At 36.6% G+C, this 16,910-nt stretch overlaps 1 protein-coding gene across 1 annotated transcript in view; it reads right to left on the bottom strand.

Annotated features, from left to right (window-relative positions):
• Window positions 1-16,910, bottom strand: part of Fcho2 (FCH domain only 2) — a 97,042-nt gene that overhangs the window by 8,796 nt on the left and 71,336 nt on the right. Inside the window, exons 18-22 of the mRNA XM_028790189.1 lie at window positions 14,961-15,064; window positions 11,837-11,966; window positions 3,227-3,338; window positions 857-1,012; window positions 415-547 (exon numbers count right to left, since the gene is read on the bottom strand). Of these exons, the coding sequence (XP_028646022.1) occupies window positions 415-547; window positions 857-1,012; window positions 3,227-3,338; window positions 11,837-11,966; window positions 14,961-15,064 (635 nt within the window). The remainder of the gene's footprint in view (window positions 1-414; window positions 548-856; window positions 1,013-3,226; window positions 3,339-11,836; window positions 11,967-14,960; window positions 15,065-16,910) is intronic.

The raw sequence follows: 16,910 nt of genomic DNA, 5'->3' as shown, positions 1-16,910 counted from the left end.
GCCATGTGTCTCTAGCATGTAAGTGCACGCATGCATGTGTGCTGCCAGGGGTTACTCTTATCTAACAGTAATAACAAATCTAAAAACACTCAATACTGTGATAGTAATAGCAATTATAAATGTCTGCCATACTCAACTTTAACTGACTGCTTTGGCATTTCGTTATGAAGAACAATGGTACTGGAGTTTCCAGGTTAAATATAAATTCATGTATAAATATTTACTCAGTAGTATAGTCACAAATACACGGTAAACACTTATCATTTGGCTAAAAGTCATTAACTAATAAATATATTCTCAATTTCTGAAACAATCTTGCACTCTTGGAATGGACCTCCTTTGGCTCTGACATTTTACTCCTTTGGTGCTCTGCCAGATGTAAATTTAAGGTTGTTACAGTGATAGGGCACTCACCTGGTATTTTAATACATCTACATTATAATAAGAAGCGGCTGGATTTTGCTCTGACAGCTTCTTGAGGTAGACAGTAACAGCTTGCATGTTCATCCAAAAATCTTTTGTGTTGGAATCACATTGTGATGGATCACTATATATATGTAAGAAACACTGTTGTTATTTCATTTGACTTATCTTTTTTTTTTCTATAATTAGTCAGTTAGTGACCTGGGAAAAATTATTAGAAATGAACCAAAAGGTGAGATGAGGGAAAACTAAGAAGATGAAGGACAGAGCTCCGCAGTTACAGCTAGCAGCACTAACAGAAACGAGAGGATAACACAGAGCTGCTTAACTTAGCAAACAATGTTGGCATGGTCTTCAAAGGCAACAGTCTCACAGAGAAAACATTTCTTAAAAAGACATTTCAATGTTAATCTTAAGAACAAAGCACACAAACCTGAACACAAGCTGTGAATTTGGAAGAATTTGCTCGAGTCTGCTGATGTTTTTCACCCTAAAGCACAGCACAGCTGGAGAGGGGTTGCTTGTGAAGACTTTAATAATTCCACTTGGAAATGATATTGTCACGTCACCAGTGATCTTCACAATACACCTGACAAGGGAGGACATTGGCAAATACTTAAATAAGATGTTCTAATCTCTTCTCAAAAAGTATGCTTGGCTTTAAAGGTATATGTATGTGTATGCATATATGTATTTTTGTAAGCATATACATACAGCTGTTCATCTATCTGTTCATACACACATACATTTAAATCCTTTATTATAACTAAGATAAATTAGTCTTAGGAAACTGTAATGGCATACACTACTATTAAACACAAGCATACTTCTTTGTGTGTGGTAGCCACCCTTGGAAGACCTGTAGGGAGTGCTTCGCTGGTAACTCCTTCATTAACCCCTTGCCGTTATTTTCTTCTCTTGAGCCCTGTGAAACCCTGGGCTTGGTGATAGTCTATGCTCCTCTTCTTCTGTTTCTTCCTTTGAAACTCAAGGTTCATACTTTATTGTTCAGATGCTCTCCCTCCAGACCATCTCCAGCAGCCTCTCTGCATCTCCTAAAACCCCACATCTGGCTCACTGCTCATCTCTCTCTGCATCACTACTTCAGCATAATTTTTTGTGAAGCTCACTATCCATCCAGATGGCCCTTTCAATACCCATCATCACCTAGCTCTTCTTTCTTCCAGTGGCTCTGCCCTTTAGCCACTCACACAGCCAGGCCACCGTCCTCCCTCATCTACCCAGACTCCTATCTGTCTAGCTCGTCCCATCTAGCCCCAACCTAATTCCTCACCATCCTACCCCGCTTTCTTTAGTCTCACATGTTAGACCTTACACACCACCTGTGAATTTCCGGCTCCTCACTAGTCACCCTCCTTTGCATGAGCCCTCCTTACACTTTTACTAACTGTAGCTCAACAGTCTTGGCTAAACCTAGCTTCCTCCCCACATTCACGAAGCTGAATGTGAATGAGAAAAATCCACAAGGTCACACTTCTCCGATCTGCTCCCTTAACATGACCTGGTAATCCGCTCTTGTGTAGTCACTCACTCTTCTGCCACCTCAGGGCTTCTATTTCTCCTCAAGTCTACACTTAGTGAGCTCCAGAATCATGTATGAAGCTACCAACTTGTCCACATTAATAGCACTCAACAAGTACTTCAAACTTAACATTCTAATCCCAACAAAGCTTGATAACTGCTTTCAAACTATATTTAAAATATCATCACCACTTATACCTTTCCTGCTAATATTCACGTTACCATCATCTCTTATTTGGGCTTCTGCAGCAAATCTTCTCTTTCTTGAATTTACTCTCCAAAGAACAGCCAGAATACTACAAAACCACAAACAGCTTCATGACCTCTGAACTCAGAGTGTCCACCTGCCTTACTACACATTAACTCCAAATTCCTTACCATGGCCTACAAGAGCCAATCCGGCCTGGGACCTCTCTGGATGCATGCTCAACTACGCCCCTACCTTTTCCTATTCAGTGACCTGTTTCCTTCACTGTCTCCTGAATATTCCAAGCATGCATTTACCCTAGATCCTCTCCAATGGTGTTATTCTCCCGGGTGTGGATGGTTTGCTGCACCATATTTTTCAAATATCTACTTAAAATCTCCAAAAGGTTTTTCCCTACTGTAATTTCTCACCTCCTTCTTATGCCCCCCCCCAATACACACACACTTAGTGACATGTATCATTGCACACTATCTGTTTCTCCAGTTTCCTTTACGATCATAAAAGCTCAGGAGACTTCTGTTTTCTGAAGTAGCTTTAGTACTTATCAAGAGTCTTACTGGTGTGACAGTGCACACCTGTAATCCCAAGCATTGGGGGGCAGACGCAGGTGAATCTCTGAGTTCCAGGCCAGCCAGGGGTACACACAAAGACCCTGTCTCATGAATAACTGAAAGAAAGGAATAAAAGGAGAGAAAAAGGGGAAAAAGCAGTCTTACACATAGTGAGTGCTCGAGTACTTTGTGAATGAATGTACGCTGACTACGACTACTCGAGACAATGGAATGGAGGTTGGCAATAACGTGACAAATAAAGAGTGCTTGCTCATCTTATAGCTTATGGACCCAAGTCCAGCTCCCAGCAGCCGCATCCAGCACTTCGTTCCAGTTCCAGGGGCTCTCATGTCCTTTTCTAGCCTTTGTGAGTAACAGGCATGCACATGGCATACATACATGCATGCAGGAAACATATATACACATAAAACAAAAATAAAATCTTAAACCCCAATTCCTGCCCCACACCTAACACAAGTGCTTATGGATATTTAAAACTAACTTGGTAGGATCTGCTCCTTTAAAGTAGGCATTGACAGATTCTGTAAGGGCGATTGCCACAGGTAAAGTGTCCTGGTTTCCAAGGCTGACTGGGCTGGGACCCCGTGATACACCTAGAATAAACATAATTTGTTAAATCATTCTAGAAGACACACACCAAATACTAAGATTCATACCAATAATAGGACAGATTCATGTTAGGTTGTCACACAGGAACTTATTACTGGTTTCAATAATTCTGCAAATATAAACCTAGAGGTTAAGGAAGACATCATAAAACAAATTAGGACATAATATGAAACACACACGAAGTCTAGAAGGCTATAAACTGATTTTTAAATGGAAAGACACAGGATAGTTAAGAAGTATCAAAAGGTAAAGGCCACTGATTTGAAAAGCTAACAACTACTGCAGCCCCCCAAAACCTTCAAGTATCAGTTTTTAAAGGTTTATCAATCACACACTTCAGGCCATTATATTAGATTTTTGCCTGTTATATTTCTCCAAATAATAATAGCTCATATACTACTTGTTATTACAATTCTTTTTAAATCCCTCTTTGATGCCTATATACCCTAAGTATACTGTATTTGAACCGCTTGGTATCAGACATCTATCAGATGTTGGAGAGTTTCATATCTTAGAGTATTTGCGTGATCGTCATCAACCTCTATTATCCCTGACCTAAAATCTTCAACTCTAAAATGTCCCCTATAGCCAACTGTTTTGAGAATTATCACCATACAAACTTTAGAATTTCAGATTTTCAATTTCTAAATTGCAGGTGCTTATCTTGGACTACAGTCCCATATTACTTTGCCTGAATAAATGTCTGACACTAAACATCATTATTTTAAAAGCCAATTTAATTTTCATTCAGCCAGAATACCTTTTGAACTATATCACATAAAGATTGTGATTTTAAATGCGTAAGAAAATACTGAACAAATCTGTGAACTAATATAATGTTCAGCTATTTTTACAGTCATTGTGGCCAAATACCTGACACAATTCAAGAACAATTATTTATATTGGCTCATGGTTTCACAGGGCTTAGTCCATTGAGGTTGGCCTCATATGCTTCAATAGAATATCATGATAGCAAAAATATATGGTGGGAGATGATAGGAAGCAAGGAGAGAGAAAGGGGCAGGACCAGGCATAGCCTTTAGAGGCTAGGACTTTCCTCTGTCTATGTGGTTCCCAGACACTTTGTACTAACATGCAAAATCTTCCAAAACAGTGTCACCAGTTTGGGAGTAAAATATTCAACACAAGAATAGCAAGGCTTCTTTCATACTGCTTTTTAATCTAAACTACCTACCCACTGAGGCAGTACGCTGCCTTTGTCTTTCTGCACAGATGTAGTCTACAAACATATGCTCTACAGTTCCTGTAACAATTTCCCAAAGTTGAGCATTCATTTAATCCTTGTGTCTGATGCCTTGCAACCAAACTTAATCTTACAAATAGTTACAACAAAAGTTTTATAGGCTTAAGAGGTCAAGAAAATTTGTTGTTCTAGACTTTGAAGAAATTTTAATTTAAAAAGTTGTTATGAAAATAGCTTTAATGATGGAAACTACATGGAGACCAAAACTGGTGTTTCTGGACACTGGAAAAGGTATGCTCTCCAACATGAACAGTAAGTAACTCCATGTGAAAATAAGGATATTAACATTTATTCACAAATAATAACGATCACTACAGGTTAAGTAAACAATATTTAATTGCCTGGGACCAGACAAGTCTTTCTCATTTAGGGTTTTTTTCCCCCCAAATTTGAGAATATTTACATAAGTTCTGCCAGTTGAGTAACTCTAACCTCAACATCTTTGCTATCCAAAAGGCTCCGGAATCTGAAACTCTGTCAAGAATCTTCAGATTTCAGAGTATTATGAATCAAAGATAATTGGCAGGTACCAAGCACTTTTCTAAGGTAGCAAAGAAGAATAAAAGAAATAGCTTTTTGAATAACAAGTCAATTTTGCAGAACAGAGACACATGTGTGGATTAGAAATAGATGGACAGTGTAGACAGAATCTTTTGTGTACTGTATGGATGCACCACCTGTCAATACAAAGCTGATGGCCAACGAGCTGAAACAGGATACAGGAAGTGGAGTTCTGGTAGAGAGAGAGGAACTCGAGGATAGAGATGGATGTTGGGAACTCTGACAGACACATGAAACTGAGAAGAGGAAAACAGCCCTGTGCCACTCATAGAATAGAATGAATGGGTTAATTAAGTTATGAGCTAGTCGGGGAACAAGCCCGAGCTTATGGCCTAGGTACATATTCATAAATAGTCTCAGAGTTGTTATTTTGGAAAGTGTGGCATGGGGGCCGTGGTTACAGGACAGCTATGAAGAGGACAGAACAGCTTTTATGATCCTGATCAGAGGATATAAACTTTTACACATTCGCTCCACTATTCATAATAGCTAGAAAATAGGAACAGCTTGGCTATCCATCAGGAGGAATGGATAAAGAAAATCTGGTAGTATATACAAAATTTTATTCAGCCATAAAGAAAAATAAAATTATAACATGTACAGAAAATGGGTAGAAAGGGAACTCATTTAAAAAATAAGCAAGACTCAAAGAAAAATACTATGTGTTTGTTCTCTTCCACGTGATACTTATATTTAAAGTGTACATATGGACTATTTGTGTGTGAAAAGGTATGCATGTTATAGGTCATAAAACTAGAAAGAGGACAGTGAAAGGGGAACTAGACCTTAAGGGACATTAGGGGAAAGAGAATAGTAACAGAAAGGGAGCTAGGGGAGAAGAGATAAAGTGATACATGAAAGAGAGAGGCAGGGGGAGCAGCAGGGGAGGGGGACAAAAATATATAAAAATGACACGAGGAAATTTGTATATTAACTTAAAAATTAATTTAAAAAATACCACCACTGTCAAAATTCAAAAGAAACAATATTGTGGTCACTCTGAATACCAAATGATCCTAAACTGAAAAAAACTTATACAAGCTTAACTCTGTATTTAAAAACAATTAGGTAAAACACAATGAATTAAGCCAGGCCTAAGCATGCCTTGAATCCCAACACTTGGGAGGCAAAGGCAAGAGGATCTCAGTGAGTTAGAGACAAGCTTGGTCTACAGAGATACAGCCAAGGCTATACAGTGAAACACTGTCTCAAAAATACTGATGGATGGATGGGATGGATAAATGGACTGATGGGTAGATGGACGGACAGATGGACGGATGGACGGATGGATGGACAGACGGACAGGATGAACAGATGAGATGGATGGATGGATGAATGGATGGATGGATGGATGGGATGGGAGGGCAAATAGAGAGGTAGGCAGGCAGACAGATAAATAGACAAGAGATTAATAGAGGAAGGAATTTGAGCATGCAAGTGACAAAAATGTTAAGAAAAATACCACTAAGTATGAGTTTACTGATTTCAAGTATAAATACATGTTTATAGACAGAAAAGTATCTCTATAAAACCTAAACTTGAATTCATCAACATTTTTCTAACATTCTAAAGCAGAAGGTCATCAGAATGTAAGGACAGTACATTTTTAGGGAAAGATAAAGGCTCTTTTCACCTTAACTATTTGTTTTACCTGTGGTAAAATATGTAACAAAAGTCTTAACTCCCACCTCCATTATCTTCTCTGACTTTTAAGGCAGGGTCTTGCTGGTCTTACCAATTTTTAGGTGCATGGTTAAAGTACAAAGAAATAAAACAAATAATATCACACAGCCATCACATCATGTATTTCTATAACTTTTAATCATATAAAACTGAAACTCTATACCTATTTTACTCTCCATATCCACACTCTTACTTTGCCCACATCTGGCAACCACCACTGTACTTTCTGTCCATGAGCCTGACTCTAGGGACCTCATAGAGATTAAATCAAATAATATTTGATAGCATGATGTACTGAATATTCATATTGCGGTATGTCAGAATTCTCTTTCTTTCTAAGGCTCAAAAATATATTCTATGGCATACACATTTTATATTTTTCTATGCTTCCATTTTCTTGTTACTGTAAATGCTATGTATGGTAAATGGTACTGCTACAAATGGGTATAAAGAAACTACCTCTTTTGAGTTCCTGCTTTTCATTCTTTTGGATGTGTACCTAGATGTCAAACTGTTAGATAATACAATTAATTTCGTTAATTTTCTGATGAGCTGACATACTGTTCTCCACTGTGGCTATAAAATACATAGTCCTATCAACAGTGCACAGAGGTTCTCAATTTTCATCAAATCTTTGGCAACATGTGTTATTATACTGTCTTGTGATTTGTTTTGTCTAGCAGTAATAAGGATCAAGCTCAAGGACTTGTACATAAGAAGCAAAGTTTGTGATCTATATCCCAGTCCCAATGATTTTCTTATTAAGAAGAATTACACAGTCGGTCTTCTGAACCTGAAGATTCTGCATTTGTAGGTTTAGCACACAAGATATGGGAGAAAACACTATTTTTTGTGGTCTTCATTCCCTAAACAATGCAGTATTAACAACTATCTACATAGCATTTATCTTGTTCTACATATTCTAAGTAATGTGAAGATGATTTAATGTAGATAGAAGGATGTGTACAGGCTACATAAAAACACAATGGCAATTTTATATAAGGGACTTCAGCATCCATGACTTTTCTTTTTATCACTGCAAGGTTGTAAAAATTAGTCTTTTATGGTTCCAACACCTTTCCTTAAACATGAAATTCATATTTTCCTTTGAATAGCTCACAAATAAATATCAGCACACAAAAATAAATTAGCACTTGCTATTACTTTGACTATAAAAATCAAAAGAAACCAAGCTGAGAAGATAGCTCAGTTGATGAAGTGCCTGCTACAAAAGCATAAGGCCCTAAATTTAGATTGCCAGCCCCCATACAAAGAAGTGGGGCACAGCAGTGCATGTTTATAACCCAGTTATAAACTAGAGAGGGTAGACAGGTGGATCCCCAGAACTTGCTGGCCAGTCAATTTAGTAAAATTAATGAAGAGACCCTCAAAAAATTAAGGTAGACCACAATGAAGGATCACATATGCTGTTGATCGCTGACCTCCATGTATACATTTGTAGGTGCGCACGCGCACACACACACACACACACACACACACACACACACACACACAAAGAGTGCTCATTGACAGAACAACTGACAAGCAGGTTTCACATACAACACTAAATTAAAAAAAATTTTTTTTCACCAAGTCAGTTATTCATTTAAGCTTTCCAATTTGGTAAAATGGTAATTCTTGAACTAATTCCCCATAAACTGTGATGCTTTTTACGAAATACACGCAAAGAGTTGGAGGGCTGGGGGGAGCTCAAAAACCACTTTACCATTTGGTATATTCTCATTTCTGTTTTGTTTTCCGTTTTTGTTTTAATTACATTTTTGTTTTCAAAACCATAATGTACACATAGACTTCAAAATAATAAGCTTGCAAAGCAAATATTTACCTGTCTAAATAATAAGCTTATTCTGTATTTCTATTTAAGCATTTTTTTGGAAGTGAAAACAATCTGTGCTCTTAATAAGGACACTTTCATTTCCAGTTTTGGTTTAACCACTACATATTTAGAAATATGTTAAGTTTTGAAAATACAAAGCATGTAAGCACCTAGGATAAGCAGGATACAGAGAATTTTCCTTCAACCCTCCTTTATATGTAACCTCCTTTCAGCACAGTATCCACGTGGCCTTTGCTCTCATAGTGTAGGTATTATGTATTTTTATTTTATGTGTAAGCCCCAGTGTTGGCCTGAACATACTGACTGCATGCAACACCTAGAACTAGAGTTATAGACAGTTGTTAGTCAGCATGAGGATTCTAAGAACTGAAACCTGGCCCTCTGCAAGAGCAGCCAGTGCTCTTAACTGCTGAGCCAAGTCTCCAGCCCTTTTTATAACATTGTTAAAGCTGACATACTTGGTTTCTTTTCTAACCACTCTATTCTAATAGCTTGAGAGTTCCAATCTGTTGATTTTTAACGCTTAGGCAAGATGTAAGAAAATACAAGATCAGTATGCATTTTATAACCAGAGATACGATCTCATACAGTGACTGGACATAATTAGCACAAAATTGAGATAGTTAATCTCAGGGTTATTCTTGACTGCTGACACACCATATACTGCTGGAAAAGGAAAAAAATAAGTGAAATATTTTAGATAGCTTTAGGAGCATTAGTCACACATATATTTGCTTCTGATACAATACCTGGTGCTGACTCACAGTGCTTTTCAATTTCAGAGAGTGTCCCAATCAAATTATCATCTTCTATCACATTTAAATAAGATAAAATATTGCAGGGAAAGAAAACATTTTCAAGAAACAAGAAAGTCAACAACTTCAAATCTCAACAGAGTTGATAGTCATAACAAAGAAAGAACTTTTTAGACAGACTGAAGACCCTCTTATGCAAAAACATGGTATTCATCTGCCTTGCCTGTCTCATTTCTTGTCACATGCTACTGGATTTCCTATTGTCAACACTAGGGCCTAAAACAATAAACAAATACACATCAGTATTCAAAATCAACTTAGCATTTCCATCATAAAGCTTTCTGAATCAGGCACATCTGATGGATTGCAACCCAACATGTTTATAGATCACAATACCACATACATGTCAAAAAGCTGGACATATCCATATGCAATGAAAATGCTAAAGCTTGTTTTGGTTACTCAAGCTACCTACTGAATTTCTAGTAGAGCTAATCTTTTCTTATGACTAAAGTATAAATTTTGTGGAAAAAAAATTTAAAAAACCACATGTATAAACAAAAATAAGGCTGTTCATTCAAAGAACAAACTTATTAGTTATACTCAATTACATAAATTTAAAATGGGAAAACGTACAAGACATGTAAAATAATATGGTAGCATCAGGCTTGAACATTTAGAAATCACTCACAGTTCTGTCACGTCTATAGTCATGCAATCATCATACCAACAAGATGCATTCCTTATAAGTCAACTTTGATAAATTAAACTGGATTAAATTAGCTTAATTATAGGTCATTCACAAACAGCATGTACCACAATCACTTGGAAAGCATGTAAAAGCCTGGGCTTCCAGTCCTGAGTGTCTGACTTTAAATGTCTACATTTCTATCAGGGCCCAAGTGACACAGATGCTTGTAGGACCATGACAGTAAGAAAGAGCAGCTATTACTGAGATGCAAACGGCCGCACCTGAAACGCAGCTGGTGTGCTCCAGCAGCCTTTTGTTTGTTTTTATAGTGACAATGAGTTAGAAAAACAATAAGAACTTGTAAGAAGCCCAAATAAAATAAACAATGCTAAAAAAATCTTGCGTAAAATCTAGATGAAGTAAAACATTAGTTTTGTTTGGTAAAGCTTAAGATTATATAAATAATTTCAGCCTAATAACTTATTTTTAATATTTGTGATTACATTTCTATAAAATAAATAATTCACCACAAGCACACAACATTCTTTCATTGAATAAAACATTCTAAGAAAACAATTTTTAAACACAAACTTTGTTTTCCTTTTTTGTGCATGTATGTGTACAACACTGTAAATTAACCTGATTATGTCAAGATCTCCCAGACATGTAGTTACAGGTAGTTGTGAGCTGCCATGTTTGAGCTGGAAATCAAGCCTAGGTCCTCTGCAAGAGCAGTAGGCACTCTATTAACCATTGGACTATCATTTCAGTCCCCCAAACACAAACTTTCTTAAGAATGCAACTGTGAATTCACAGTAGAACTGATTGCATTGTACAGTATTCCTTTACTAATTTATACTGACCAGCAATTTATATATTGACAAATTCTTAAGAGTTTCAGCAATAAAAATTCTTAAGAGTTTCAGCAATAAATACCCCTAGTCTAGAAAATAATAACTAAAACAGAAGAGTGTGGTCAGTTTTACAAGTGTCAAGTATATGTCTAGAAAAACAAAATTTCTGATGTTATATTCTTCACTTCTCACTAGAGAAGAGAGAAAAAAAAAGTTATATGTGTGTGTCTCCTTCTCCCTTAATGAAAGTCTTAAAGTAAGTTGGTTCACAGCTGCTACACTGGAGTCACCCACAAGGTTGGCCAGGTTCTCACTTTCTGCATCTATTCAAACTACTACAGTGGGAACCATAAACACAGAGTGCTCATGTGCTGGCAGGGCTTCCATCAGTATGCAAAGGACAATGGCTGGATTAAAAGTTGTACTAAACAATTTTTCTTAAATAGATTATTCAATGCCATCTATGAGTAAAAGAGCTGACACTAGTCTTTGTATATAAAACTAAAAATTGTAAGACCTTCTAAACAGTATTTGTGGTACTGGGTGTTGTGGCACATGCCTTTAACCTTTCGAGGCAGGGCAGGGGCAGGGGCAGGGGCAGGGGCAGGGGCAGGGGCAGGGGCAGGGAGATCTCTGTGAGTTCCAGGTCAGCCAGAGCTATGTAGAAAGACATTGCTTTAAAAAAAAAAAACAAAAAAACAACAACAACAACAAAACTGTGTGTATATACATATATATATATATTTTTTTTTTTTAACCTGTGTAAATGTAAACCCAATGCTTTGTATGCTAACTTTCCTAACAATAACCACTTACCTACTGTTGGTGTATTGGCAGCACTCAATGAAGCAGATGAAGAGATAGAAGAACTGCTCTCTGCCCGGGCTAAGGGAGCAGTAGGAGGTGGGCTGGTGTTGGAAGTTACAGGTGGGCTGAATGGCCTGGGCTTAAAAACAAAAAGTTATTATCAATGCTAAAGAAAAGTCCTCCTTCCTTGTCAAGAGAAAAATTTTAAGTCTTAACAAACCAGTCAACTTTACCATGAGTTTCTTTAACTAGGTGTTAGAAGTTATGTCAAATCACGTCTAATGATATACTGAAACCTGGAAAGGCTATTTTAAAATAATGCTATCAAGAAAGTTTGTATACAAAATATTCTCTGTATTTTTAAAGTATACTTAATATAGTACTCATAAGTGACATAAAAGTTCTTCACATCCTACCAAACTGCTTCCCAGAAAGATTATGTACACTACTTGTATAAACATGAGATTAGTTCTCTGTATCCTATCAGTAATAACAGGTAAGTCACAAAATAGAAAAAACAATTTTTAAATGTTCTAGGTCATTTTTAAAAGGCATATTTTCTTTCTTTCTTTTTTTTTTTTTTTTCGGTTTTCGAGACAGGGTTTCTCTGTGTAGCCCTGGCTGTCCTGGAACTCACTCTGTAGACCAGGCTGGCCTCGAACTCAGAAATCTGCCTGCCTCTGCCTCCCAAGTGCTGGGACTAAAGGCGTGCACCACCACCGCCTGGCTTCTAGTTCATTTTTAAAAGGCATATTTTCAATCTTTTTGTTTTACTATTATGTGTGTGTTTGTGTGCCTGTGTTTGAATGGAATGGATATATGAGTGCCCACAGAGGCCAGATAAGGGCACTGGATCCCCTGGGCAGGAGTTATAGGTGGTTGTAAGTTGCCCAAAGTAGGTGCTACTACTTTTAAAAAAACTTGAAAACTATAAAGCAAAAATAATTGACAAAGGACATTTTTAAAATATCCAAGTAAAAATAATAGATATGTAAAAATATGAACTAAAATAGATGCTTCATAACTTTTTAAGTCATCACCTGTACTCAACAATGTCCTTACAAGTTTACACACATTAAGTCACGTAAGTCCATCTTCCCTAGGACTCTTAATAAAACTTACCTAACACTGAACAGCTAACGTGTCTGTCCTTATAGTAAGTGATAATTTACTGTCTAGGGTCAAATATTTATGCATTAGGAAAACAATGAAAGAATATATACTAAAATGTTAACATAGTTATCATTGGTAATATATTGAGGAGATTCAATTTTTTTTGTGTTTTCTGTATTTTCCAACATGATTTTGAAGCAAGAAGCAAGTTTTATAAACAGAAAAAAAGACATGTTACAAATTAGTGATTTGAGCTGGAGAGATGGCTCAGCAGTTGAGAGCACTGGCTGCTCTTCCAGAGGTCCTGAGTTCAATTCCTAGCAACCACATGGTGGCTCACAACCATCTATAATGGGGGCTAGTGGTTTCTTCTGGCATGTAGGCAGACTGAGGATTCATGTATAAAATACATAAATAAAATTTTAAAACTTAGTGATTTTTATATTCCTTAACCATCTCCTCGGCAGTTTGCACGTAAGACTTTATCTCACTTCAGTAAGTCAGTTCACTGGGATAAGACGTTAATTAAAGAGGCTGTCACTTCTACATGTAGACCTTCCACTAAAGTACATTTCCTATCTACGTACCATGTTAGAGGCCTTATGAAAACTACTGTGGACATGTAACTGGCTAACACACCATACAGTAAAAGGTACAGATACTAAGTCCACACAATGTGAAAAGTACTCTAACAAAAATACAAGTATATGGAAGTAAGCAACAAATGATACACTTTGCTGGAGGAGTGACCAAAGACAGCTGATCGATAATAGCTGGGTCTTAAAGAAAAAGGCCATTTTTGCTTAGTGAAAACTGTCACTTCAAATGAAGGAGTACAATAAGAAAATGTAGATGTGGAAAATAACAAGAACCAACTCAATGGTAGTGTACTGAGTGTGTGCTTACCATGCACAAGGCCCAAAGTTCACTCCTATCTCCTTACAGCCCTTCCCCATCCAGAAAAGAGAACAAAAGAAAGAATAAAGAGTATATTGTGTTTGGAGATCACCAGGAAGTTTGGAGTAGCTGGATAGACATGAAAGGGGCGGCTGGTATGGTGATGCAGACTGAGACACTTTAAAGTATCTTTAACATTCAACTAAAAGACTCAACCACAATGATTACATTGCTGGAAATAGATAAGAAAGGGAAAAAATAAGCGTTTCAGAAATGTAATTAAACAACAATTAGTGTGAAAGACAAAACAAAACAGAGCACACAGGAGGCACAAAGGCTGGCTTGGGAACTCACAGATGTTCCCGCCATTATTGATGACTTTAGAAAACCAGTGCTCCTGATTTTGTACTTTTATATCAGCTAAATACGGTGGGCAAGAATAGACAGATGCCCCCTGGGAATCTCCTTAACAGTAAGGTCTAAAACATAACACATTTTTTCCTTAAATATTACAGTTAGGCAAGAATTACATGAACTTGTTTATTTTGAGTCAATAGACACTGGCTTGTGTAATATACCAACTTCTTAAAGGAAACCTCTGTCCTCTTAGGCAGTTTGTTGCTTTGCTAGTATGATTTTTGAGATTATATAAGAGAGAGAAGTATGACTGGAGAAAGTTTCTACTCTTTAAGGAGTTTACAAAAAAGCATTTAAGCCAGGCAGTGGTGGCACACGCCTTTAATCCCAGCGCTTGGGAGGCAGAGGCAGGCAGATTTCTGAGTTCGAGGCTAGCCTGGTCTACAGAGTGAGTTCCAGGACAGCCAGGGCTACACAGAGAAACCCTGTCTTGGGGGAAAAAAAAACACCCCATAAAACTATGCAGTGTCATATAGAAAAATAACTGTATCTTAAGTAAAAATAATTTTATCATTTTTAGAGAACAGTTTAATCTTTTCAATCTTAGCACTTGGACGGTAGGGGTAGATGAATCTCTAAGAGTATGAGACAACCTGGTCTACATGATGAGCTCCAGGACAGCCAGGGCTACACAGTAAGACCCTGTCTCAAAACAAATAAAATATTGAAAACAGTTATACAGTTTAAAAGAATCTTGAGTACATACTATTTCATTAATCCCACTCAGTTTGCTTGAAGTAAGCTTTGGTCTGGAAGCAGGCCTTGGAGGTGGAACAATGGTGCCTAAAGAAAGAGGAGTCGTGGGTCTGGCTGATGGGAGAGAAAAGAGAGTTTGAAGAAAATCATCAGTATGCAGCAATCCTTAGACAAACACAGAAGAGGACTCCAAGATCATTTCTAATATTGTTAATATAATCAAGGATATTTGTTGAAACACCTAGAATCTATCCACCAAATATTCTTTGATCAAAGCTACTGCTGATATTCATAATAATCCTCAAACAATTATTAAATCTTCCAACAAAACTGACACACATAAATTTTATTCCTTTCAACTTTTTATACACATATTAAATTAAATCCGATAGATCAGTTGTTAAAAATAAACTAATTCAAACTTAAATGTCTTGGTTTACTATCAACATAACTAATTCACAGAGCCTAAAGTGAGATCAAGGCTTTGCAGCTGTGCCTGCAGAATAATGTGAATGCCAGGACATTTAACACATTTAACTTTAATTAAATTTTGTGATCTAACTTAAGTAGGATAATTGTAATAATTCTTCCTAATAAACCATTAACCATTAAAGACTTTATTAATTTGCTAAAAATATTACCTCAAATTAGTAAAATTCATTATTTAAATTTTCATAATATCTTCATTCTTCTTAAATCCTGTATGAATTTACTGTTGTCTATGCCATTTGTAACATTTTATAATTTTGAAAAGCAGTATTCCTAACTTAAAATACCTTTATTATAATATTAAATAAATTTCAAATGTATATCAACAAAATTCAACTGTGTGTGTGTGTTTGTGTGTGTGTGTATGTGAATAAAAATACCAAAGCAGGAACGAAATGAATTACAGAGCCAAATATTTAAACTATCTTTATAAAATTATTAATTTAGTTTTTTAAAATGTCACATGCCAAAAAAAAAAAAAGTCACATGTCTGCTCCTCCACCATGTCTGCCTGTATGCAACCATGCTTCTTGCTATGATGATAATGGACTGAAGCTCTGAATCTGTAGGCCAGCCCCAATTAAATGCTTTTCGTTATACGAGCTGCTTTGGTCATGGTGTCTCCTCACAACAATGAAACCCTGAGTAGGACAGTAGCATGGAGGTTAGAGGACAAGATGTGGGAACCAGCTCTCTTCTACCATGTGGGCTCCAGAATAAAAGTCTAGTCATTAGGCTTGACCACAAAACCACCTGCTGAGTCATTTTACTGGCAAATTCTCTACATTTACAAATGTGCAAAATTCAAAACATGTAAGTACCAGCCTAAGTAAATACATGAGAAAATAAAATACAAAGCTAAAAATTCTTGGTAATCACTGAAGGAGAGTACAAAGAAACTAAAAGAAAAGGCACTCACAGGATGGAAAACAAACTCACAGAAGGAATTACCATTAGAAAGCACATAACAGGAAAGTATGCATTCACATTTAAGGAAGGAAGTCAAAAGCTGGTAAAATATCAAATCTGGATTCAGAGGCTGCTGCCTTCTTCCAAATGATACCAGTCTTTGCATGTTGTCCCTGTCCCTGCATTTGAAGGTATATTCTGAAGAAATGTATACCAACCTGAACAACTGAACACTTTCCTTGTGCTATTAAGTGGCTATTTTAAAGATATGGTCATATCTGTGACACTAGTACTAACTAGAGTCAATACTTCAAGCTTGTTAATGAGCTTACCACAACAGAGGCATTTATACATGAGTTACTTATCAGGAGGCCTGTCCAAGTAGCATTTCAAATGGACTTAAGTCAAGCCATGTAAAAGTATGAAATTCAATTCTTTCCAATAATCAGAAGTACTTTATTAAATACTTTAATAAAAAATATTGCTACTAGTTTTTAGTATTTACTAAAAACAGTAACAATATTTATTAGCACTAGTGTTTATAAATGAATATTATATCTGC

The sequence above is a fragment of the Grammomys surdaster genome, unplaced genomic scaffold (assembly GCF_004785775.1).
Source record: "Grammomys surdaster isolate TR1022 unplaced genomic scaffold, NIH_TR_1.0 125876, whole genome shotgun sequence".
Classification (NCBI taxonomy): Eukaryota; Metazoa; Chordata; class Mammalia; order Rodentia; family Muridae; genus Grammomys; species Grammomys surdaster.
Note: the sequence above shows the minus strand (reverse complement) of the source record. Positions and strands in the feature narration are given on the sequence as shown.